The sequence below is a fragment of the Thalia democratica genome, chromosome 5 (assembly GCF_965202585.1).
Source record: "Thalia democratica chromosome 5, ktThaDemo2.hap1.1, whole genome shotgun sequence".
NCBI classification, from domain to species: Eukaryota; Metazoa; Chordata; class Thaliacea; order Salpida; family Salpidae; genus Thalia; species Thalia democratica.
The window spans coordinates 47,206,608-47,232,696 of NC_139169.1; the positions used below are offsets into that span (position 1 = coordinate 47,206,608).

A 26,089-nucleotide genomic window follows, 5' to 3' on the forward strand; every position below is an offset into this window, starting at 1 on the left:
CGACAAGACGATATGAATTTACTCCTCTTATTTAAACGACCTTCCTTTTTTAACGCATACAAAACGGCTGTTAATTCTTTTAAGCATAATTAAAGCATCTAGCTTTCATGAAACATATGTACTAGTATTTTAAAATACTATTTTTTCAATAAACTATTTAAGAGCCCTTAAAATGGGCTCTGTAGAAGGTGGTCAAGTTTGAACAATCACCTATATTATACATGTATATATATATATACATTGTTTATTGAACGGAAAAATAAGCGCCCAAAAAATTGACCCAAGGATCTGGTGTACGAAAAAACCTTTCGGTTATCTAGACGTACACCAGAATGTCATGTCCAGGACAAAACAACAACTTTAAGATAAAGTCTTCAATTTTTTGAAGGAGATTCGTAATTTGTTTTGATAAGCTTCTCCTATTAAAATGCACTATAATTTTTTAATATTATTTTAACTTAATCTGCATATTTCACATATTTTACGCAGTGAAAAATAATATATATATAAATGTTTTTGTTTTACTTCAAGATTTTTTTTATATATTTTATGTTAATCTTTTATACTCAAGCGCAAATACCAATCAAATATGTACTTACAAATACTAAAATTAAAACGTACTTATTAGTGTGATGATCTATCAGTGTTATAGTATCCTAGTTTATTATCTAATTTTTGTTTAGTATTTTTACGTGAGGGTGTTAAAATTTTTTAAAATACACAATAAAAACAAAAACTTACGAGTTTTGTTAGCCTGAGTCTTTAGGAACTTATCACCTTATCTCGAATACAAATTAAAATTTATAAATATAACATATCGAACATATTTTATTACATTGATTTACAATTCTATCGAGTGGTATTGATTAGACCTTTTGGTTATCTTGAGCTTGTCTCACGGCATATGTAAGTTAGACTTTTTAGACTTTCGCCGATATTTTCTTTGATTTTATTTACAGAGATGAGGTTTGCAATGCAAAAACCAAACCATAGGTTTGTTATTACAAGATAAGTTAATTCTAAGTAAAAATTCAAATGAACAGTACCAATGTCATAAAAATGGAAAAACTAATTATCTATAGTTGCTGCATAAAATGCGTGAGGTAAGTAATGAGTTGATTATTGTCCTGCAACATGAATTTCGTCTCCAAAGCGAAAATCACCTAGTATTGCATATTTTTTCTCCTTTTTCAAATTTGTTTCCAATATAAGAATTAAATTTTAGTTAAAACATGCCTCTTTTTTGAATTGAATAAAAGTTGTATACAAGCTTTGCAAGTTGAAAGAATATTTTTTGTAGCTTTATTATAAAAAAGTTAAATCAGAATAGATAAATTTTTTAAAATTAAATATCCGTTTCTTAATTTTTTGGACTTTTTACCTAATAATAATACTGTTATTTTTATGTTTTTCTACAAAGTAGAAAAATTCTAAATTGAGCATAGTCTCAAATTTTTTGAATTGGGAGATAATCTTAGCTCTATTTCGACTTTTACAATAAAAAAAAATTAATATAGAAAAAAATCGCTATGAAAATTATAATTGTGCATAATAATTTACATCGTGTAAAATTTAGCTGAGAAAAACGTTGACAATACAAATGTTTTAAAATATACTTGAAATACTACAATCTATTAAAAAAAAAAAAAACAAATGCTGGATTAAACTAATAGACTCACCAGTGTAAAATAGATTGACAACATTTATTCTTAAACATAAGACTAAAAACAAAAGCGAATAAACATGCATAAGTATCAAATCAATGACAGTTTTTAAATATTGGCAGACAGACATGCATACAGCAAACTATTTTGTCACGGCTTACTCAAACACTTTTAAAAGCAACACGCCATGGAAATGATTTTAATCTTTTTTTTTTCAAATAAAAATTGTGGCAGAAATACTACTACGACTTTGGACAGATTGTAATTGTCTTCATTATTTAAAAAAATGTATGTTTAGAAATATTCAGCTCAAACTAAAAAGAGATCGGTAATAACTACAGCTGCTTGTAGGATGGAGAAGTCTTACAGATAACTAGCTTAAGTTACAGATAAAATGCAGTATTATATATTTAAATATAGGGTAAAAACTCTGAGCTAGTGTAAAAATGATTTCAGAAAAAGAAAATTATGATAATTTAAAAGCAACAACAGATATTGTAATTTTTAAAGTCCATCTCGATTGCGATTGCCACGTCCCTTCAATCTGTCCTCAAGAGTGGTCTTGGACGAAGGATAGTTTCCTCCCCTTTGCCACACCGTCAGATCATCCGTTTGATAGGGAGCAGCCGATGTTTGCATCCGGGCTTTATTGCGTTGAAACTCCTCATGTTCAATACCTGACATATTTTTTTATTACAGAAGAAATAAAGTATAGTTTTATAAAAACAAATTAAGTAGATACAATTATTAGCTCAATTTTAAATATTAAGAAAAAAAAATACAATGAATACAGATTAAATCGTATGAATTCTAGGCTGAGCAAGCAATATATTGACATTTAGAAGTTTTTGTAGAATATATTCATTTGGAACAAAAACGATGATTGCAAAACAAGGTAAACATTCGTTTTTATTTTATTTAAAAAAAATATCTAATCGTTGTAGAAGTTCTAGACTAAACGTAGAACAGGATTATAACTTGTGGCAGTAAGAATTGGTCTAAATAAAACTAATCAGACAATATTTGTGTCGTTTTAATACAGTTTACTTTATTTATTTATCAAAATAATTTTTTGGTGAATGTGTATTAAATAATAACTACATATAATAGATAAGAAATCTACTACTATTTTAGGCTATATACAACGCAAAAGTATATATATATACATATAGAGTTAATTTACAGAAAATAAACTTTTGCTTAGGACAGCTGTTTCTGCGTTTAATACGCGTCTTCGGCCAGGTTTTATTCAATAAAAAGCAAACTTGCAAGTACAGCAATAAAATTATACAAAATTAGGTATTACGTAATAGAATAGTTAGTTGATTTTAGACAAAATTATTAATAAAGTTCTAGATAAATTGTTTTCAATAATGTATGCAGCCAGTTTGTAATTTGTTTCTTTTGTTTAGAGATTCAGATTTTTTAACTTTTAAAATTTTGTATTTTTCCGCATTGCACAATTTACATCCGTTTTTTAAATTAATTTTATTTTTCGTTCTTGTTAGTATTTCCCACTGAATTTTAAAATAGACTTTGTAATTTTTTAGTTTCCAAATGTACTGCGATAATGTTGTCGTATTTTTATGTTTTTCGTGTTTGAACCTGTACTTGTGCTTTATGTAGCGATTCTTCAACGATAGTCCAGTCGAGCCAACATAAAACTTAGTCTGATTTTCAGTTATGACTGTCGCTTTATTTATAATATTTTCCATTAGGCAACTTCCATTTACCGGGCATTATTGTTTTTTGCAGTCACACATTCGCCTCCTTTGTCCTGCGTGTCTAACATCTTTCGATTGTGTGCCATTATAAGTTGTTTTATGTTTGGCATGCAGGAATAGGACACTTTTAGTGTCTTCCTGTTAAAAACTTTACAATATGGACGGTCTTCAGTAATTTTCCATTAGGCAACTTCCATTTACCGGGCATTCTTGTTTTTTACAGTATATATATATATTTATATATAAAGAAAAAATATCCGGTATTTCACACTACCATTTTGTTTGTCAGTAGAGACAAAAATCGGTAAACGGTTCCTGGAAATCGTTAGCCGAAACTTTGGCCCAACGCACCCGTACCATAAAGCTTTCAATAGAAAACTGTTGAAAATTTCGTACTCGTGCATGCCAAGTATGAAGAGCCAGATAATGTCTTATAATCGCAAATTGTTAGAAGATAAGGCAGAGGAACGAAAGCAATGCAACTGCAGAGATAAATGCATGGTGGATGGCAATTGTTTATTAAAAAATGTTATCTATAGAGTGACGGTAAAAACATCAGAGAAAAATAAGCAGTATGTTGGCTTATCAGGTTTATTGTTTAAAAGTAGGTACACACGGCATAAATGTTCTTTTAGCAACAGTAAATACAGACTATAAATACGCTTTCGAAATATATCTGGGATTTGAAGGATAAAAGTGAAGTTTTTAGCATTAATTAGGAAATTTTAGCACGAATAAAAACAAACTAAATTTAAAACATAGCTGCACTCTCTGCAATATGGAAGAACACGAGATCTCAAAACTAAACTCAAATCTAGCTTTAAATAAACCAAATGAACTTTTTAGTAATTGTACACATTTTTCAAGCTTTTATTTTAAATAATTTTGAACATTATGCAAACTAGTGTGTCTTATATCTTTTATTGATTTATTTATTGACGTAACTATCCTTTAAGTTTCTGCTTAATTTCATTTACACTTTGACTTCTGTTTTAAGATATTATCACAATAAACAAACTGAAGATCTGTTCTGTTAAACAAAATAGTGAATCAATTGTATTTAAAAACTTAGTGTTTTGTTAATATATATATAGAAAATAAGGTGATTATCTAAACTTAATCACTTTCTACAGAGCCCACTTGAAGGCACTAAAATATTTTATTAATAAAATGCGATTTTAATAACCCCAGAACATATGTTTTATAAAAACAAAAAAAAAATGTTAAATAAGGTTGCTTAAATAAGAGGAGTGGATTCGTATCTTCGTGTCGACATATGAAAAAGCTTCTCTTAAGATACAATAAATCTAAAAATACTTCATTGTCACTTTATTGTAGCTTTGTGAACTTTAGGTTTTTGTTTAGATGGAAGATTAATTTTAGCACCGAATATTTGTACTTTACAATGGGTTCGTGCGCAAACTTTTAAAAATTTAGCCTGATATTTCACAATTTTGACCGATTTAGCCTGATGTTCACCTTCCTCTTATGTATTTGTTTTAAGTACACACTTCTCATTAAAGGCATAGCGGGGTAAACACCCTTTTTTGGTTTTTGATCTTATTTCATATAGTTTTTACTAAGCTACAAGATGCTTTTTACAGATTTAAAAAATTCAAAATAGTTTTTGAGATATAGCAGGTCAAAGTTAGAGGCAACAATAGGATCCTTATGGAAAGCGCAAACTAAAACAGCAAATAACTAGAAGTTACTAAAAATATATCTCCTCCTAGGTTTTTCGAGATAACTACCTCAAATTTTCAGGAGATGTTCCTTGATATATATAGAGAATTCTGTCGGAACAGAATTTAAAAAATATTAAAAATAAAAATTTTATAACAAAAAAACAAAAAAAAAAGTTATTTTTGTTCATTTTTTATATAAAATATTTATTTTTTTATTTTTTTAAAAATTTCTTCCGACAGAATTTTCTAAATATATCAAGGAACATTTCCTAAAAATTTGAGGTAGTTATCTCAAAAAACGTAGGAGAAGATATATTTTTAGTGAAATAGTCTATTTTTGCCGTTTTAGTTTGCGCCTCCCATGAGGAACCTATTGTTGGCTCCAATTTTGACCAGCTATATCTCAAAAACTATTTTGAAATTTTTAAATCTGTAAAAAGCATTTTGTAGCTTAGTAAAAAATATATAAAATAAGATCAAAAACCAAAAAAGGGTGTTTACCCCCCCTATGCCCTTAAATACGCATTTTAGTATGCATATTTTGAAAAGTACGCATTTACGTTACACACTTTCATCAAGTACCCATTTTAGTACGCCTCTTTTATAAGTTACAAATTTTTGAACCAAGTAAAAATTTCTGTCAGTGTTCTTTTTTATTAAGACTAAAAATTCTTACTTACAAACTCTCTATTAAGTAGCTGCTGTGTTCAGAATGTGTTAGTCTTTTAATAACTTCAAAAACTTTTAAAAAACAGTAAAACATATTATTAATAAACTGCTATAAGTTTTAGTCTAAAGTTTATTTGGTATTGAGTTTCTAATTTAGGAAATATAACAATTAAAATATCTAAGCTTTAAAAAACAAAGCTGATATAAACAAATTCAAACTAACAGCTAAGTTGTTTTGAATTCAACTGTTAGGTTACATGACTATTCAAATTAGGTCAATTCAAATTCCTACAATTCAAATTCTTAAATTTTGTTTAAATAAGCTATATTTTCTAAATATAAACTGAAGTTGAGAAAAATAAAAATAGGTTCCTAGATCTGATTAATAAAAATGATTATGAATAAAAACTATTAAGTATTCTTATAATTGAAATTTATTAAGTGAATATTAAAAATATCTATTTTTTAAAGTTTTCAAATTATATCTGGACAAATATTTTGAATTTGAAAAAAAAAAAAAACTCACGCATAGGTCTGATTATTATAATCATGATGGTGAAAAAAAAAATAATTGAGTTCTGCTTTAAAAATCAGAATCTAAATTGTCGGAATTTGAATCGTCCAAATTTAAATTGTAGTGCACCCCAACTGTAATCTTTAAACTGTATAATTCTCAATAAACTTTCATAATTATGAAGTATATAATCAACCCAAAACAAGATAAAAAAAGATACTTAAAATTCTATTAAAAACTCAAAAAGTTTCAAGCATTTGTTTTAACAAATACTGACTGGTTTTGTCTTTAATAACTAAATTTATATTCAGAAATTAATTTACATCTCAATTTAATGTTAGAAAAATTTCTCAATTTTTTTAAAATCAAGAATTTTCAAGCCTTTGAACAGATAAAAACTGAGATTCTAAAAAAAAAAGATTTAGCCTGATGTATTTTAACTTCTTCCAAAAAACTGATTTAGCCTGATGCGCACGAACGCTGTGAACAATATTCAATAGTTACGTATACTGTTTTTTGTTTTTTTGTATAACTTTCCCATCTCTGTTTAACAAAGTGCTATTTATTTTGAAATGAACCAGCTGAAAACTAAATACGATTTTTATTGTCTTTATGAAACATATTTTCTAGAATTTTTAAAATCGCATTTTCCTAATAAATTATATATATATACATATATATATATCAATAGTTTCTAAAAAAGTTTTGGTCGATAGTGATCGACAAATTGAATTCGAGCAAAATATTCATTTGAATATATAAAAATAGTAGGTTTATACGACCGTTTCGTATATGAGATATATAACTTTATATACTCATCAGTAAAGCTAAAGTTTATTAACAGAAATTTAGAGTTTAAAAATTTTATAACTATCATGACGTAGTAACAATGAAGGTTTTTGTACAGTAAGTTAAGTTTGAAAAAATATGCTGATCTTGTTAGTTTAAGAATTTATGCATTTTGAAAAGTTTGGAAAGGTTTTATCAGAAAACCGTTTTAAACTGTACAAGAAAAGTATTTTAAGCTATTCGTGTTTGCGGCTTATTTTTACTTTGAAATAATGTTTAGTTAGTTTTAATTTTGCTAAAAAAATATTTTTGGTAATGAGTTCATATATTTTGTCTTTCGCTGTTCTTGTTTAGTATTATGTTCTTGTCTGATTTATCAGTTTCTATTTTTATAAGTAGCAAAGTTTGTAGCCAAATTTAGTATTGAATTTTGATTTTTTTCCTGTTTAGTATTTCCCATTTAATTTTGTAGTTTGTGTTGTTATCTTTTATATTCCAAACTTAGTTTGCCAGTTCTGTTGTATGCCTTTTGTTAATGTTTTTGAATGAAAATTTGTGAATCATATATCTTTGTTTGAAAGTATTTCCTGTAGATCCTAAGCACTGTTTAGTTGTTATATTGGATGTTATTGTTGCTCTATATATTATGTTTGAAACAAGACATTGATTGTTTAAAGGGCAAGGTTATTTGCGGCAGTTGCAAAGTTTATCTTTTGTGCTACTTTAATCGTTTATATTGTTTTTGTTTAATATTTTATTTTTGTGTGCTATAACTTTGCTTCTAAAATTACTTGTATAACTGTATGATATTTTTTGTGTTGCGGTTGAATATTTTATTATATGGATGGTTTTCATTAAAGGATGTAGTAATCAGATTTATAAAAAGGTTGTATGGTGAAATTAAGCCACGAACAGTTTAAAATATTTTCCTAAAAAAAACTTTCTAAACTTTCCAAAATGCATAAATTCTTAAACTAAGAAGATCAGCGTATTTTTTCAAACTTAACTTACTGTACAAAAACATTCATTTAATGTTGTTTATGAACTTGAAACTTTAAGTATTGAAACTAATGTATCAAGTAGATACAATTTCAATACATTAAAATAAGTTTCTGTTTTAATAGTTAACATCAAAACTTAAAATAGTATAATTAGAAATTTTATAACAGAAGTAAATTTAACTTTGATTTTAAGTTTGCAATGTTTTTACTTTATAAACTGTTAATAACTTAAATTAACAATAAGCTGTTTTAATATTTATACCAGTAAAACTAATTACATTTTCGAAAAAAAAAATTAAAGTACTTAGTGTTTGCTTAATCTTTTTAGTTACATTTGTTTATTGAACTTTGTGATCTATACTTTTACACCGTTGTCAAAAAAACTTTGTACCACATTTAAACAGTACTAAAATAGTTCCAAAATAAAGTTGTAAATTAAGTTTGAATTTTTTACGAATCTAATACGTTTTTACTTTTAATTCCTGAATTTAGTTTAAAAACACGTGTTTTATATATTACAGAGTTCTAAATATTTATGTTTATAAATGTATTATAGATAAATTCGAAAATAAAGGTCTAGTTTGTGCAAAATATCGCTTAGTCCAAAAAAAAAAGCTGTTAAAATAAGACGCTTTAAGCAGCAAAAGTAAAAGAGAATAAAATGGTGCAAAAATTACGCACGGTGATAAACTGACGCCGTGCTAAAGTGACGCACCGTGCCAAAGTAACCCACTGTGCTAGTGTGACACACCGTGCTAAAATGAGGCCGTGATAAAGTGACGCTGTGCAAAATAAATGCATCGTGCTAAAGTGAAGCCATGGTATTCTGACCCGCTCCCCAGAAAATAGGGCTAACCATTTTGCAAACAGAATAACATTGAATAAAAAAAAATATCTTTAGATTGATAAAAAACCATAACTTCGAAAGAACTTCTGTAACTAATTCTATGGAAGCTTCTCCCAAGTTTTCTGAATTCCTTCCAGGAATTATGATTTAATTCCAGGATTTTTAGTAGTTAAACTATTTTAGTTTAGTTTCTATTTAGCATAAAATTAAACTTGAGATAGAAAATGTTTTTTAGATAGTTCAAAATTACTGAAAAGATACCATTGGTTTTTTAAATCAAGTTCATCAAGTTCCTTGTCATAAGATAGACGCCATTTCAATGATATAATATATATAGTTTTAATGGGAACGGGTCAAAATTGCACGAGGAGACTATATAGCACGAAGGAACAAAATTGCACGAAAAAAATTTGCACAAAGGGTCAATTTTTCACGAGTTACAATTTTGCACGGAGAGTCATTTTTGCATAAGAGTAAAAAAAAGATAAAAATGTATATTAAAAAAACTAAAATGTAAATTGATAAAAAAAGAAAAAAAGTTACTGACTAAGGGTAAGGGGTAACAGTGATAGTTAAACGAGAATAAAATAAACAACTAAAAACAAATATTATGAAATAAAACGAAAAATGAATGAATAAAAATAAACTAACAAAAATAAGCTACCGACCGAGGGTAAGGGTAACAGTGATAACAAACAAAAAAAAAAAAATTACCCGTGCAAAAATGTCTCCTTGCAAAATTGTAACTCGTGAAAAACCTTTGTACAATTTTATTCCCTCGTGCAAAAGTGTCTTCGTGCAAAAGTATTTTCGTGCAATTTTGTACGCTCGTCGAATTTGACAGCTACCCAGTGTTAATATCTATTTTCGATTTAAACACATTTCTTTATATGAATTGAACTTAATGAACAGTGATCTATACGGGGTACACTAACTTGCAAAAAATTATTTTGGGGTACTTGAAAATTCTAGGGTGCATAAAAACTAATGAAGGAGAGCACGGAATTCATTTTGAAACTTACACTAACCATTCTGGAGTTTCAAATGAAGAACAAAAAAAAGTCTCATGCATTTATGTAGCGATTTTTGATAGTTACGCTATAATCTAGATATTCCAGCAAAATTTTGAAATTTAAACTAGATATGCTAGTTCTTAAACAGTAAAAAAAGATGGTGTGAAAACTTACAATCAGAATCTTAGTTAAATAATTACTTCTTACTAGTACATATTAATTGTTTATTTTATTAAATTTTTAGTATTAACAGGTCTGCCAAAGGTTTTTTGAACTTTTTTTCCATGTTTTTTAAATTTCTTGAAAGTTTCAGAAAGTATACGTTTTTTTGTTCACTTTTAGTAAAAATTAAATTTAAGGTGAAAAACTGTCTTAAGTTATATAAAAGTATTGAAAAGATACTGAAAAACTACATAAACATGTTTAATTTCAAATTAAATCCTAAATGATACAAAAAATTATATTGTATATAATAAATTTTCGTATATTATCAAAATTTCATCATTTTATAGTAAAAATTGTTTAAAGTTCCAGGTTTTTTAGTGATTTTTGTTCAAATTTAGAGTTTTTTTGGCCTAAATTGTCAAATTACAGGTTTTTCCAGGATTACAAGTTTTATAGCTACCATGTGTTAAAAGTATTTCTTCTTATTATTTTTAGGAAAATTGATCCATTACCTACAAAAGACTGCTGACTCCTGACTTATCCCTTATCATGTTATCGTTAATAAGAGAGGTTATGCTAGCTAAAGCTATATTACAAATACTTTAAGTATAAAATTCAGATTTATAACCTACAACCTATTTATGAAGTAACTAATAATCTGCATCAACTTTTACAAAAAACACACGTCGCCACTGGTACACAGGATAACAAATTACTTTTTTATGTTAATTATAACAGTTATAAATATAAAGTTATTTTAACTGTTAATAATGAAAACTACTATTTATAACAGTTACGTAATTTAACTTTTATGGTTTTTATAAAAACTGTCTAGGATAACTAAATAGTGCAACAACTCCGCTTGTAATTTATTTAGGAAACCTTTAATTTATTTTAAATGTAAAGCGTATAGAGCATTATCGTGTTCAAATTTAACCTATTTTTACACAATTTTTTTTTTTCTGTATTTTTTATATCTAGTAATTGAAAAAATATCACGTTAAAATCAAGAATAGTTTATTAAACTTGTGAGTCAAAAACTTATTTATACTTATATACATAAAACTTATTTATATAATAAAAAACTGTTATGAGTGTTCTGATCTCATTAAGTCATTACTAATTAAAGTACCTGGTTTTGAAGGCGGTATGTTAGGTGCAAATCTGTCATCTTTACTTGCACCAGGAATTGGTTTTAATCCAGTTCTCGGGGTCTTTACAAAATAGTCCTGAGTATCGAAATTCCTATAGGGATAAGGACGGTCTTTTTTGTCTGGATTTCTAAATAAATGAATAAAGATGATATTAAAAAAAAAACTGAAGGTATTTATATTTCAAGTACAATATTTTTACTGTGTTTTGTACATAAGACTCAAAATATATAATTTGAGAATAGACTTTGTATAATAAAAAAAAATTTCAAAAGTTTTATAGTTATAATCAAATATAAATTTGCTAATTAGTTTTGCAAGAAAACTTTAAAATTAAGGCATAGTGGGTCCTTTTTGTTTTTTACAAGGTGATCTTATTATTTTGTAGAGTCTTATCTCAGCTATAAGATATTTTTAATCAAAATGCAAATTTACTTTCGAATTTTTAGTGATCAAAGTCAGCGTGTTTAATAAGTTACTTATATAAGGCACAAACCAAAAACAGAAAAAAAAACTATTTCACTTAAAAAGAATCTTCTCTTTCGTTTTATAACCAATCTTCTTAAATTTTTACACTAATTCTTTGACAATAAGAAATTTGTGTTCCATACGTTTGTATCGGAAACTTTTTATAAAGATTACTATATCTCAAAGTTTAAAAAGTTGGCTTGTAGTTAATAATTAAAGCTTTTCAACAAAAGTCAGTCAATAGTTTAACATTTACATTAAAATTTGAGAACTTTGAAATGAAATACTCAGTAAATGCAGAAAGATCAAATAACTCAATTACAAAACAACCTGACATCGTTAGCAACATCGACAGTAAATTGATATTAGTAACAGAAAAAATAAATGCTGAAACTGAAAGAAAACTAAACAAAAAACATTTTAAGGGTCATAATGTTTTATGTTCCTGAAAATTGTAACATTCCATCAGTTTACACAATTGAAAATAATAAAGAAGATCTTAACTTAATTCAATATAGCTCAGGTTCTAACAAGTTGACTGAGACTGAACTAAATACTTTATACCGTGTGGGTAAATATGATAGCATTAAAACAAGACCAATTATTTTAAAACTAAGAACTCAAATCTACTAGAAAATATTACTGAGTCTAAGAAACCTTTAGACATTCCATCATGGACGAGAAATTAACACATATATTGATGTTAAGCATACAAAATCAGAGATTGGACATTTTAGAAGATTAAGAGTTGAACTGAAAGCAGAAGCTAAAAACATAAATTTGAACATTATGTACATGATTAAACAAAACAGAATAGTCTAAAACACTGCACAGCCCTTTCGGTTCAACACCCAGGATCTCTGGGCCTAGTAAGTCAAGTTTCTTAAACTCTTATATAATGATTTTCAACACAAAAAATTTAAAAAAAAATTATAGCAAAAGAAAAAATGTAGTTTTTATTTTAGTGAATGTACTAAAGTCCAAGCACAATTAGTTGTCATAATTTAAACTCTAATAATTCTTTTTTTTAAGTTTCATATACAAATATAAGATCTATCTTAAATAAAATAAGTTTTGTTGAATGTTATAAGTGTACAAAAAGTTTAGATTTTTTTTACTGAATAATGGTTAAATCCTAATGCTATTGACCCAAATTTTTGTCCCTTAGGGTATAACATTATCCGCAATGATAGATTAAGCAGGGGGGAGGCGTTGCTGTTAACTAAAAAAACTCTCTTAAAATAGTTGAAGTTAAATCTAACGTTATTTCCTTTGATGATTTTGAATTTATCCGTTTTGATTTGACTCTTAATGCACTAAAAATAAGATTTTTATGTGACTACATCCCTCCAAGTTCTTCTAAACCTCTTATAATTGTTTCAAAAATGATCAACCTAATCAGAATTTTTATTCCAAAAGAGTTTCCTTTTTACATTCTTGGTGACTTCAACTTACCAAAAAGACTGGAATATTCCAAGCACCAGCTACAATGACTGTCACATTAGCTTTATTAAATTTTGTTCAGATAATCTTTTTACACAACTTATTGATTCACCTACACATAAAGACGGTAAGGTTCTTGATTTACTGCTTTGTAATTATATGGGTTTAGATAGAGTTAAGCCTTATTCGGTGGATTCGCCTTCAACCGATACTAATGACCACAGCGTTATTTCGTTTGGCATTAGTGTTGATAGGGTACAAAGCCAACTGCTCGATCGCTCTACCCAAATTTTTATAGAGCTAACTTTGAAAACATAAATAAGTTTTTGTCAGAAATAAATTGGAAAATTATATATAACAATTGAAAAAACTTACAAAAATTTTATGACAATTTATAAAAACAATAAACTTTTCAATCAAACAACTTGTGCCTTTAACAAAACATCACAGAAAATCAAAAATATATCCTACTATAGAAAAACTAAAACGCTATGAACAATGTAAATCAGATAAAGCAGATGATACAGAAGTTTCAAATGATTATCAAAAAGCAATTATAATGTTTAATATGGAACATGAAAAAAAAATTTCCACATCATAAATGCAAAAAATTACTGCTATGTAAAATTTAAGCTTAAGATAGCACCTGCTTTTTCTGATTTGCATAACAAAACACTGCCGAAATATTATCTGATTTTTATAAAGCCTCTTTTTTTAATAAGGCTTTTCAAAAAGTATTTGTTAATGATGATAAACAAAAATGAACTTATTGATAAAAATTGTCTAGAAATACAATTTTCTTTTATAAACAATGATGAAATAGTTAAATCTGTCAATCATTTAAAAGATAAAATAACAAGATCATTAGATAATATTCTTTCGTTTTTTATTAAACGTACTATTTATTCTAAAGTTTTTCCAATATCACTAATCTTTAATTGTTCTCTGGCTACATCTTCTCTGTCAAAACAATGTAAAATTTCATATGTAATACCAATATACAAAACAGGTAGCAAATTCAACCCTTTAAATTACAGACCAACTTTTTTGCAGAATCTTTGAACATATAACTTCTATAAAGGTGCTCGATTGTCTTTTTTAAATAACCTTATTTCACCTAAACTATTTAATTTTTTACCCTAACAGAACATCCTGTTTTCAATTATTAGATTGCTTACACTCTTGGTTGGTGTCTTTTTTAAGCAATAAGTCTACTAAAGTAATTTATACAGATATCAAAAAAGCTTTTGACTCTGTCTCTCGAATTAAATTAATTAACACATTATCGCAATACAAAATTCATAGCAGTCTAGTTAGTTAGCTCAAAGAGTTTCTAAATGATAGAACTCAAAAAGTAGCAATTAATAACGCATTTTTAGAATCTTTACCTATTTTTAATGGAGTCCCTCAAGGAGGTGTTATTGGCCCACTACTATTTATTATTTACATAAATGGTTTAGCTTTAAGAAGTTGATGTTACCAGCAACTTTAACGTCTTCGCAGATGACACAAAAAAATTTAGCCAATCGAACACAACTTTACAGAATTGCTTAGATAAAATTTACAATGGGCTAAAGAAAAGAAAATTAAACTAAAACCCTAGTAAATTTCAAGTTCTAAATATTCAAAAAAAAAGACTACTATCTCTACTTTTGACTTTAAAATAAACAATACAAACTTATCTTCAACTAAATTGTTAGATATTGGAACTTTTGTTGCTGAAAATTTTAAATGGAATCACCATATTAGTTACCTTAAACGAATTGCATCAACTACATCTTTTAAAGTTTTAAAAAGCTCCTAAATTGAATATAACACACCAATCTAGTTTCCATACTTAAAAAAGATATTAACCATACAGAATCTGTTCAAAGAAAATATACCAGATTAATCTTCAACCTCTGCAATATTTGTTATACATCTTATCTTGATAGATTAACAAAACTTAGTATTAAACCTTTAGTTTACAGAAGACTTTAATTTGACCTTATTACTTTTTGAAACTAGTTAATCCTGAGACTACAATTAATATAGTATCAATTTTTGAACCTTATAGAACTAATTACTTACTGAGAGGAAATAGAAAAAATTTTCATGCAAACATCATTTCAATAATGAGGCTTGGCATAATTCATTTTTTTATTGGTCAGTTGAAATATGGAACAAATTTCCAAACGAATTAGTTTCTTGCAAAAAAGTTGTAGAGTTTTGATTAAAGTTAAAAAAGTTTGATATAAATAAAATGTTTGTTAGTAAAATTAATAAAAATTTTATCAACCGTTGATTTAATTTTGAGATTTAGCTTAGTCCATAGTTTAATTTTAATAGCAGCGCCTTTACTCTATAATTGATGAGTTCTTTTTCAATATGTGCAATGATTATTTATCAAGCCAGTCTACTGTTAATGTGTTTGGTGCTTTAGGTTTTTATTTTTGATGTTAGTCAATGCATTTAAATTATATAAGTTTGTGGTTAAAAATATCGCTTTTTTAGTTAATCTATAAATTTTATACACTATATGTTAAAACATGTCTTTATCTTTGTTTTATAATTGAACTTTTTGTGTTATTATTATTTTTTCGTTATGTGTCTTTCTATTTAAGTGGACTAAGTTTTGATACCTAGGTCCATCATATGGACCATAAACCAATAATAATAATAATAATAATAATAATAATAATAATAGGAAAGATAAGAGTTATCTTTCCTATTAACAACCCAGTTGAAGTGTGTTGATTCGTTGACACACAGAAACATATGTTGGTAGAATAAAGGAAGATTACTGTATAATTTGTTTTTATATATATTTATTTATACATATTACTATATTTATATGTACATATATTTTTATACATAAATATCTATACAATAAAATCATAAAAACTTTAATAAATATTTCTAAGTTATCAAAAACATAGATAGAACTTCATTTACAATATGCACTTAAAATTATTAAAATAAATATTTTCCAAAATATTTACAAATATAATTCAAAGTAACTCAAGTTTTCAAAAAAAAAACAGCCAGTATTTTTTGAAAACATAATAACAGCCTGAGTAGATTGCATTGATATTTTAATCAAGTTAACCGGAAAACTGCTGTTAGTAATATTTAATATTATATATGCGTGTTTGTAATTTTAATACTGTGTTATTTTTTTGTAAACTCAATGAAGTAATAACAAATAACACAAAAAAAAAGCTACCAATTATTACATAAACTTTTGTTTTATGCAAGCAATAAGGCACTTTAGAAACGATAGATAAGCTATAAAGATTTTAATTTAGTAGTCTTTAACCGGTAGTTAGCAAGCTTTTAAACGACTTAATGTTATTAAGAAGTTGAAAAAGCTAACAATAATCAGTTTACCATTCAACATGTCATAATATAAACGCATATTTGACTAGAGCAAGCACAAATATATTTTACGATAACTAAAAAATTATGATAACAATTTTTAATAAAGCAGTAAAAGAAATATGATATATTAAACTTAGTATATAAATGACCTACTTCTTATTTAACTATCGTGTAAAAATTTTCAAACTAACTATTATATACACAAAACGTTACAAACTGTAAGATAGAACTATAAAAGCTAGAACTATATACATTTATATACAGTATTTACACTTTTTATTTAAAATTAAATTTTCACTAATAAACATTTATAAGTCCTTTTATTTAAATAAACTTTAACTACTTTATAAAGATTAGACACAGAACATATTGAGCAGTGAAATTGAGTAAAAACTTTTAAAAAGCTTATCAAGGAATACAAACAAAAACTTTTTCATACTACTTATACTTTAAAATATTAATGTAAAACATCTTTAAGAGTTTAAATCAACTATTTTTTACAAATTTAGGTAACGCAAGTTTTACAATATATTTAAAAAGTGAGAAAAAAGTTTTAAAAAATTATCAAATTTTTCAACCAAGCTTTCTTTTTACAGACAATCGAAAAATGAAAATAAATTATTCATGAACAAAACGTCTGGTTTGACTCATAAATACAACGCAATATTTAAACTAGTTAGCTTTAGCCGACGGACTTCCTACTGTAAACTTTATAGTTTAATATCTAAAAAAAATTATGAAAATAAACAAAACCTGTTTTTTAATATTAATTATACATAAGTTTAGAACTATTATTGTTTAATTTAGAATTATAAGCAAAATATGTAAAAATATAACTCATTACAAAATTTACCGCAACACTCATTTTTAAACTATCATTCTGCAATACAACAATTATTAAAATGACCAACTATGCAATAACTGATAAAATATTAGTAATGATGTATTTAAATTTTATGAAAAAATATGTTGTATAAACTTGAATGTTATATAATGGCTAATTAGGTTGTTACGCTTAAATCTGTTTTAACCAAATATTTAAAAGTATAGCATAATATATTACATACATATAGTAAAACAAAATTTTGAGATTTTTCTTTAGTCGAACCAGTAAAAAATAAATACTAAGATGTATTTGTTTATAAATAATCAAAAAAAAAATGTAAATTTTTAAATTATGTGGATAAATACGTTTTTAAATTTATAAAAAAAAGTAAACTGATTCTCGTTTTTTAGTTGTTGTCTATCCATTTTTTGTTTTGAAAATAAGTATGCTAACAGATAATTTTTCTTAATAAAAAGTCCAAAAGACTTATAATTTTTATAAAAATGCTGTTATACTAAGTGAACATAACCGGATCAACATACATGCTTGTAGCTGCTTTCTCTTTTCTTCTACTCATCTCCTCTTGTTCTCTTTCCCTTTCTTCTCTCTGGATAGTAAAATTGTTAGAAAACTCAGTTTTCAACTTTTAGCTAAATTTTAAAAACTATCTGCTGCTGTGTTAAATTCTATACCAAAAAGCAAATTTATAAAAATTTAGAGGATATGTGCGCACTGGAAGACTAAAAATAAATATACATACCAAAACTCTTGCAAACATTACTTATAAAAGTATCTTTTAATAACATCTAAGTTATTAATTTCATTAGAGATATACAAATAATAAAGGTTTAAATTAAATTACACTAATGTTTCAACAAATATTTTTTTAACGTATAAACTAATGAAATGTTGAACGTTATCGATTTGGGAACTGTTGCTATAAGTTTATATTTTTATAAACTAACAGCAGTCTCTGAAGTTCTCCTGATCAGATCTCTTCTACTTCCACCGTAACGTGCACAACTTAAATATTCTGACACGGCTGGCTTAATTTGTGAAGTGTCACTGAGAAAATTAAATTTCATTTTTGACCGAAAATTTCAGTAAAATATTTTGTTCTCAAAAGTCTTCAAAGTAACAACGACCATTTTATTTGTATAATTTATGCAACAATTTTTTAAATGCGCATGTCTAATATGAAAAATGCATACCCTGGTTTACTTAGATGTGCTCCATAACGTGATTCTTCAAAGTTGTGGTGTTTGTGGCTCTTAAAAAAATTATAAATAAAACTTTAACATTTTATGGTTATTTTTAACTTTTACTCTTTAATTAAAAATATATAAATTATAACTAAAAGTCAATAACAAAAGTATTACATTTTGCATAAATAGTATTATAAAAACAAGATAAACATTAAAAAAAACATATTTTAAGTTTTTGTTATTTAAAACACTAATTTAAACACTTAAAAGCTTTATAAAAAAATAAAACATCATTATTTAAAAAACTTTACATTATCCATGCAAGAGTTATCAAATTATAGAAATTTATTTACTAAAATTTTACGTAGCCGAAAAAATTTCTTAAAAGATGTATTAAAACTAATAATATAAATGTAAAATAGTATTATAAGCAAAGTGTTTTAGTACCGAAAACAATTAAAAATAACTTACATCATCATATAAAAAGTCCAAATTTGCACTTTTAGCATACTTGATGTAAGCTGTGTCTGATTTTTTTATGAAATTTGTACGCCTGAAAGGTATAAGTTAGAAAAAACAATTGTAAATAAAAAGTACTTATTAATGGTTTTAACATTTAAAATTAAATGTTTTCATTGATGAAATAGGAATAATAAACATTTAAGTTTTAATTTTATAGTTTTTAGTTTTCATAAAATACATAAATTTATATCAATTTATTTTAAGTAGTATATGAGCATTTTGAATATATTTTAAATAAAGAGTGATGACATAATTAATAAGAGGGTGGAAACTCAACTAATTAGTTCAAATAAATTAGAGATCGCACAAGTTTATAAAATAACAACTTATGATTAAATGGTTAGTAAACAATAATTAACCTTTTTCATAAACTTATTATAATCAAAGGTGTACTTTATATCAACTACTGTTTAACAATAATCATAGACAACAGCATCCAAGACAACTTACGTCCGATTTTATCCTTATTAAAGTTCATCAAGCAAACTCACAAAAAACCGCTGTTTTGAGTCTAATCAGTGGGTTTAAGTCATTTAGAAGAATTGCAACATAGGTTTGTGAGTACAGTCAAAAAAAAGTTAACTTATACTCAGTTTTGCTTAAATATTGCTACTAATCAAACAAGCGGATACTACAAAATCATAAGGAACCTCACAATGACTATGACATAACACTTTGAGTTTTTTTCTACATCTCAGTTTTGCAGAAAATAGTCGAAGTTTTTCCACTAGTTATCTTATCAAAAAAGTGTAAACTTTAATTTTCAATTAAAACTGTCAATATCTTAGACGTTGTTTTGTGAACAATTTAGTTGCTTCATTGTTTACAAACATCTTCATAAAAAGAATGATTTAATTAAAGATTAAGGAAAAACTGAAGGAGATCTGCAGGGCAAATGGCTAAATAAAAACTGCAAGTGTGACTTCAATCAGAGTAATATCAAAAATAACTTCAACTGATTTCTACACGATGAAAAATAGATAATATCTGGCTGTCTAAAAGCAAATATGAATTGAAGGAGCAAAGATTTGAATGTTGGTCTGGCAGAGCAAAGTATAACTTTTTATCAAACACATTCACAACTGAAGCTTTTGTTGAAAATCAGAATGACAGAATGTATGTTTAGTGTTCAGCAGTTATTAATGAGTTTGTAAAAAACCCTTCTGCCAACAAAAGCCATTTTCTCTCATGGTGTGGACAGCAATCTTGTAATCTTAGAAACTACCTCTGATTTGTGTTCACATTGAGTCAAAATCAATTTAATTTTTTTATTAATATTAATTTTGTTCAAGCTTTTGAAAAACTAAAACAGATTTTTAAAGTCAGTCGTTCACCTTCCAACAATATTATTCTATTTGAACTAAATTTACAATTTGAAAATCTGCTTAGCGGTGAAACATTGTAATCGTTTTTTTTTAATAATAAATTATAAATATAATCTATAACCTCAATAAAAACTGTTTTGAATTTAGTGGATTTTTTGGTATTATCTTTGTCAAAAACAAAGTTTCTTTTGTTGTTCACCAAATTTTTGAGACATCTCTTCTGAGAGAATGGGTTAGAATATTTCAAGAAACGCTGCGTGACTTGGTCGATAGTTTCAGAGAAATAGTTATGCTCATTATCAAAATTAAGGACATATATAGAAGAAAATAAATAAGTAATTATTCTTGTTTTGTTATTTATAATTTTCAATAATTTTTCAAATAATTTTTCTTAATAAACCATTTTCGAACTAGACCAAAAACTTATAGCCCACCTTGTAATTCTTTGTGACCAAGTCTTGTTATAGCAGTTGGGTATACAGTTGCTGGTTTTGTGTAAAGATAAATCGAAGGATTGGTAAATTTTACCTTAATAAAAATAAGTTAAAATCACGCTAAATTAATTACAAAATATGAATGCTTCTAATGCTTTTTGTCAAAAGGTTGTCTATAAACATTTTACATACAAATTTTTTGAATAAATTATAAAATAAGAAGTTAGTAAAGGAATGACATGCATCTGTAGTTAAATGAATAACACAAGACACACAAAAATGCTAGTATTCTTGAAAGTTATCCTTCACATTTAACTACTGTAATAAATTATGTAATAATGAGCTACTGTAAGTTAAACTGTGTTGTTTAAATAAATTAGTTGAGTTGCACTAACTGTAAAACAAAAGGCAGTAAAATTAAATAGCGAAATTTAAAAACTTATTTTTATATAGTTAAAAAATTCATAGTTTTCTATTGGCTTTATATAAAAGCAAATGTAATTTTATATTTAAACTACTAAAACTGTTTAAAACGTTACTGTGTAAATTCAAACTAATTAGCTACCTTGCAGTCAATCTTTAGAGCAGGGTTGTTAAAGATTTCTTGGAAATTTTTTCAAGGTGTTTAAATTTTCTTCCAGGTTTTTGCAAGTCAAGTTCTGTTGTCCGTTTTTAGTATAAAGTTAAGTATAAAAAATGTGATAAATACAGGGTTACCACTTATTTTTTCCAAATTTCTTCCAGGTTTTTTAAAGTACACATTTTTGGGTCTATTGTTAGTTTAAAGTTAAGATTAAGGTAAGAAACTGTGTTAAGTAGTATAAAAACACTGAAAAGATACTGTAAAGCTACTTTAAATATGTTCTTTAATAAATAAAATTTTTGATGATGACAAATTTTTTATATTTATATGATAGATTTTTTGACTCAAATCGAGTTTTTACTACTGAACATAGGAATTTGTTAAAATTCCACGGTTTTCCAGGTTTTTTTTAGTGATTTTTGTTCAAAATTCCAGGTTTTTTTTCAAAATTTCTCAAATTCCAGGTAAAGTGCCAACCCTGTAAATAGTATATAACTATTGAAAAGATACTGTAATGCTACTTTTAATGTGTTTTATAATAATGAAAACTTTAAATGATTAAAAAAAACTTTATATGATAAATTTTTTGTATCTTTTATCAGAATTTTGTCATTTAACATGAAAATTTGTAAAAAACTCAAGTTTTTTGTGCTTTTTGTTAAAAATTTCTGTTCCTTACAGTTTTTTTCAAAATTTCTCAAATTCTAGGTTTTTCCACGTTATTTGAGCCTAAATTGACAAGTTTTAGGTTTTTCCAGGATTCCAGGCAAATTTTTTTCAGAACCTAACAAGTGGGAGATTTCGTAAATTAGTTTAAGATACTATAAGATAAACTATATAAGTTTATGAGCAAAGTAGTTTTAGGTTGGAAGCAGTTTATGCATCTTAAAAATTTACTTTTTGAAAATCTAGTTGTCTTAGTCTTGAATATTTAAAGTAAAAAATTAGAAAAAGTAAACAGCTAAATTTAATGAAACATCATTTATAACGACTCTGCTTTGAAATAAATGTTAGGAGAAACTAAAAATAATTTGTTTTGACAAGTATTTTAAGGTCTGCTTAAAACTTTACTATCAAAAACTTTAGATAAAAAAACATACTATTTTATTTATTTTAAAAGTATTGAAAATATATTTATAAAACAAAATTGGTAACATATTTTAAATAAACTATATTACTTTGGTTCTATCTACAACTTTAGCCATTAATAACAAATAAAAAATTAACTAAGTAGTTTCCATCAGTTCTAAAAATCTAAAATTATAAATCTTACAAATTCATAATCATCACTGACATTTAATAAAACAAACAAACATATAAATTACACTCTAAAATAAGACTATTAACTAAATTACTATTTTTTAGACATATCTGTCACTTGCACATTCAGCTCTTAAAACAAAAAACAACTATCCACATACTTTTTTTCCATATCTTGTTCAAGGTGGCCTTGAGAAATCCCATGGAGTGATGTTAATAATTGTTCATTTTTTTGTTTTGAACTTGTTTCTGGCTTGCTTATCTCTCTTCTAACAAACTGTTGATATTCTGTTTCCATTACACCCCCAGTATTTTTTTTACGCCTGTTGTGTGTAATTGACTCTAGTATTAACCCTTAATAATTATTTTAACAATAAAGCTTATAACCAAGTTTTTTAGATAAATTAAGTCAAGTTAATAAAAAAAAAAGTCTGCAGCTCTAAAAAAACACAACTATACAGCAAAGTTTTACCAAGACTGCAAAAACTTAGTTAACAGCAAAAATAAAATCCTTGTTGGATCTAATATGTCTTTTTTGAAATTAATCTGACTACCAAGCTGTTACTTGTAAAAAAAAGTTACTTATTCTATCAACAAAGCACATTTTAAAAAACAAATGTTTGACAATTAAATAAAAATTAAAGAACTGATTTAAAAATTTAAACTTTTGTATAACTTTTTTAGTTTTTTATAAAATGTGGTAGTAAAAATTTCAGAATTAAACTTAAAATTTTGCAGGTTTTTATTATTTTAATAAGCTGTGCATGCAAAATAAATAAAACAATAAATATTTTTAATTATTAGTTATTAATTTTTGATTCGAAACTATTTTATATTGTATTTATTCTAATAGTTATTAGTTTAATACATAAACTCTTGCACTTATTGTTTTGTGTTGAACCATTTAAACATGCAAGTTATACATACATGCAAAGATCATAAACGAAATGAAAAGCATTTAAAATCAACATATTTAGTTATTTAGTTATTATTCACAATTATCAAATTTTAATATATTTAGTTAAATTTTTTTATTATAAAATTTTGAACCTACAACAACATATATATATATAGTTATCATAGTTTGAATTCTTTTAAAGATTCTACTTTGGAATTAAGGCAACTAGGTAACAAAAAAATCAGAATGCTGTACACAAATTAATTTTTCTACACTTGCTGTTCTCGTGTTGCAGATTTAAAGAGTAGTGTATATATAAATGTATAATTTGGGTAATATTAGATGCCAAATGAGGTTATGTGTATTCAGAATATTAGTTATTTAAAAAAAACAATACTTATGTTCCAGCCAAGCCACAAGTTAAAGAATGCAAATTTCAATTTAAAATTTATGAATACCGATGATGGTGAAGAAAAGAGTAAAACTTTGTTAAATTTACATTTGATAGTAGATTTTTTTCCTTTGATATCACCCTACATTTTATTTTAATAAAAATTTTATAGAATGAACAAATATTTGTGGCAATAAAAATATTTGGAAATTTATTTACAATCCTAACTAATAAGTGTATAAATTTTTGCAATTATAACTTTATAGTTTGCTGCCATGTATTTAAAAACTTAGGTTTGATATTAGTAGCTATTAGTAACAAAAGGTATTATAATAAATTGTAATACTGTTATACAAAATTTTTATGTGTAATGGTCTATAATCATAATATAATGAATCAGTGGCGTTGCGTGGTATTTTTCTTATAGGTGTCGCAGAAAAAAAAAATCCGAGTTGAAGGTGATCGATTTGCCCCTACTTGAGTTGCCTCTTCTTGAGTTGCTCCTGCTCGGGTTGCCTCTGTTCAAGTTGCTTCTTCTCGAGTTGCTTTTTCTCGAGTTGCCTCTTCTCGAGTTGTTTCTTTTCGAGTTGCCTCTGCTTGAGATGCTTTTGCTCGAGTTGCTTCTTCTCAAGTTGCCTCTTCTCGAGTTGCTTCTTCTCAAGTTGCCTCTGCTTGAGATGCTTTTGCTCGAGTTGCTTCTGCTCGAGTTGCTTCTTCTCGAGCTGCCTCTGCTTGAAATGCTTTTGCTCGAGTTGACTCTGCTTAGATTTATTTTCATTTCTTTGTTTACAATAACTTGTGGAAGGATACTTAAACCTCTACTGTTTCAGGGAATTTTCAACTTAGCTTAGTTACCGCAAGATATTGATTTTACAGTATTTCTTGAAGAAATTTTGCTGTTTTGAGTTCATTTGCGGCAGTTAGCTAAGAGCTTGCGCGGCAGTGAAGTGAGCAAAATGGTCGTTTTCTAAATTGGAGTTTAATAAGAGCTTTTGTTCTAAAAAATAACAAAAACTTTATAGATACTTAATTTTTTTTTACAAAATTTTAAGGTGATGCAATTGCAGCAGTGCAACACCCCACGCGAAGCCCCTGTAAAGAATAAATAAACATATGTCCTGCAATCACTAGAATTTTATAAAACAAAAGCTATTTTGTTAGTAGTGCTAGAATTTAGTTCATTGGGGTGGGGGATTAGTAAATTGTGTTCTCTAGTCTTATTTTTTACAAAATAGCTAAGCTACTAGATAAATCTTACAAAATTTGAAGTAACTTTGAGAGTAACTTTATGTTTTATTTGAGATAACTACCTCAAATTTTCAGGAAAAGTTCCTTGATATATTTAAAAAATAAAAACTTTATAACAAAAAAACTAAAAAAAAACTGTTCTTTATGACAGAATTTTCTTAATATATCAAGGAACATTTCCTGAAAATTTGAGGTAGTTATCTCAAAAAACGTAGGAGAAGATAGATTTTTAGTGAAGTAGTCTATTTTTGTCGTTTTAGTTTGCGCCTCCCATAAGGAACCTATTGTTGCCTCTGACTTTAACCGGCTGTATCTCAAAAATTATTTTAAAGTTTTTAAATCTGTAAAAAGCATTATGTAGCTTAGTAAAAACTATATAAAATAAGATCAAAAACCAAAAAAGGGTGTTTACCCTCCCCTATGCCCTTAAATTAATTACACATTCAAAGGAGTTTTAAGGTGGTCATTGCTTACTAAATTAACCATAGGTTGAAATGGGATTTCATTAAATTCATTATTATTATCACTATCTTTTAATTATACTATTATAAGTTTTTCTTAATTAGTAATTAACCATAATCTTATATACTATACTACAACTTTATAAAAACAGTATGGCATTAGTATCTTATAGTTATAAGAAATTTCTAAACATACTTTTATGTTTAAAAATTTAAAATTAAACTATAAAACTATTTTTTACTTGTCCAAAAAATTATGTATATTGGTAATAAAATCTTTTAACTTAATAAAACACAGTTTATACTTATATTATAACAAACTTTTGGTCTAGAGTTTCAATATAGTGGCCTGAAATAAGGCTTTGCTTAGAAGCACTTGGTCGAGATTTGGTATCCTTTGCTCTCTTATTGATTTTTTCCTCGGCTTTTGGTTGTCCACTCAT

At 26.3% G+C, this 26,089-nt stretch overlaps 1 protein-coding gene across 1 annotated transcript; it reads right to left on the bottom strand.

Annotated features, from left to right (window-relative positions):
- Nucleotides 1-1,897: 1,897 nt before the first annotated feature.
- On the bottom strand, nt 1,898-26,089 carry LOC145836611 (uncharacterized). The gene is made up of 8 exons (XM_082944400.1): nt 25,968-26,089; nt 22,810-22,971; nt 18,996-19,077; nt 18,531-18,589; nt 18,285-18,384; nt 17,862-17,926; nt 11,204-11,352; nt 1,898-2,341 (listed from the first exon to the last, which is right to left on the bottom strand). The coding sequence occupies exons 1-8, from the start codon at nt 26,087-26,089 to the stop codon at nt 2,169-2,171; spliced, it is 912 nt and encodes a 303-aa protein (XP_082800526.1). The 3' UTR covers nt 1,898-2,168.

Excerpts from the sequence above, each read along its gene's own strand:
- LOC145836611 (XM_082944400.1), bottom strand. The coding sequence starts at position 26,089 with ATGAGTGGACAACCAAAAGCCGAGGAAAAAATCAATAAGAGAGCAAAG. Across the intron at positions 22,972-25,967 it reads ATTGAAACTCTAGACCAAAA|GCGTAAAAAAAATACTGGGG; the intron begins GTTTGTTATAAT and ends TACACACAACAG. Across the intron at positions 17,927-18,284 it reads GGAGAACTTCAGAGACTGCT|AGAGAAGAAAGGGAAAGAGA; the intron begins GTTAGTTTATAA and ends TTTACTATCCAG.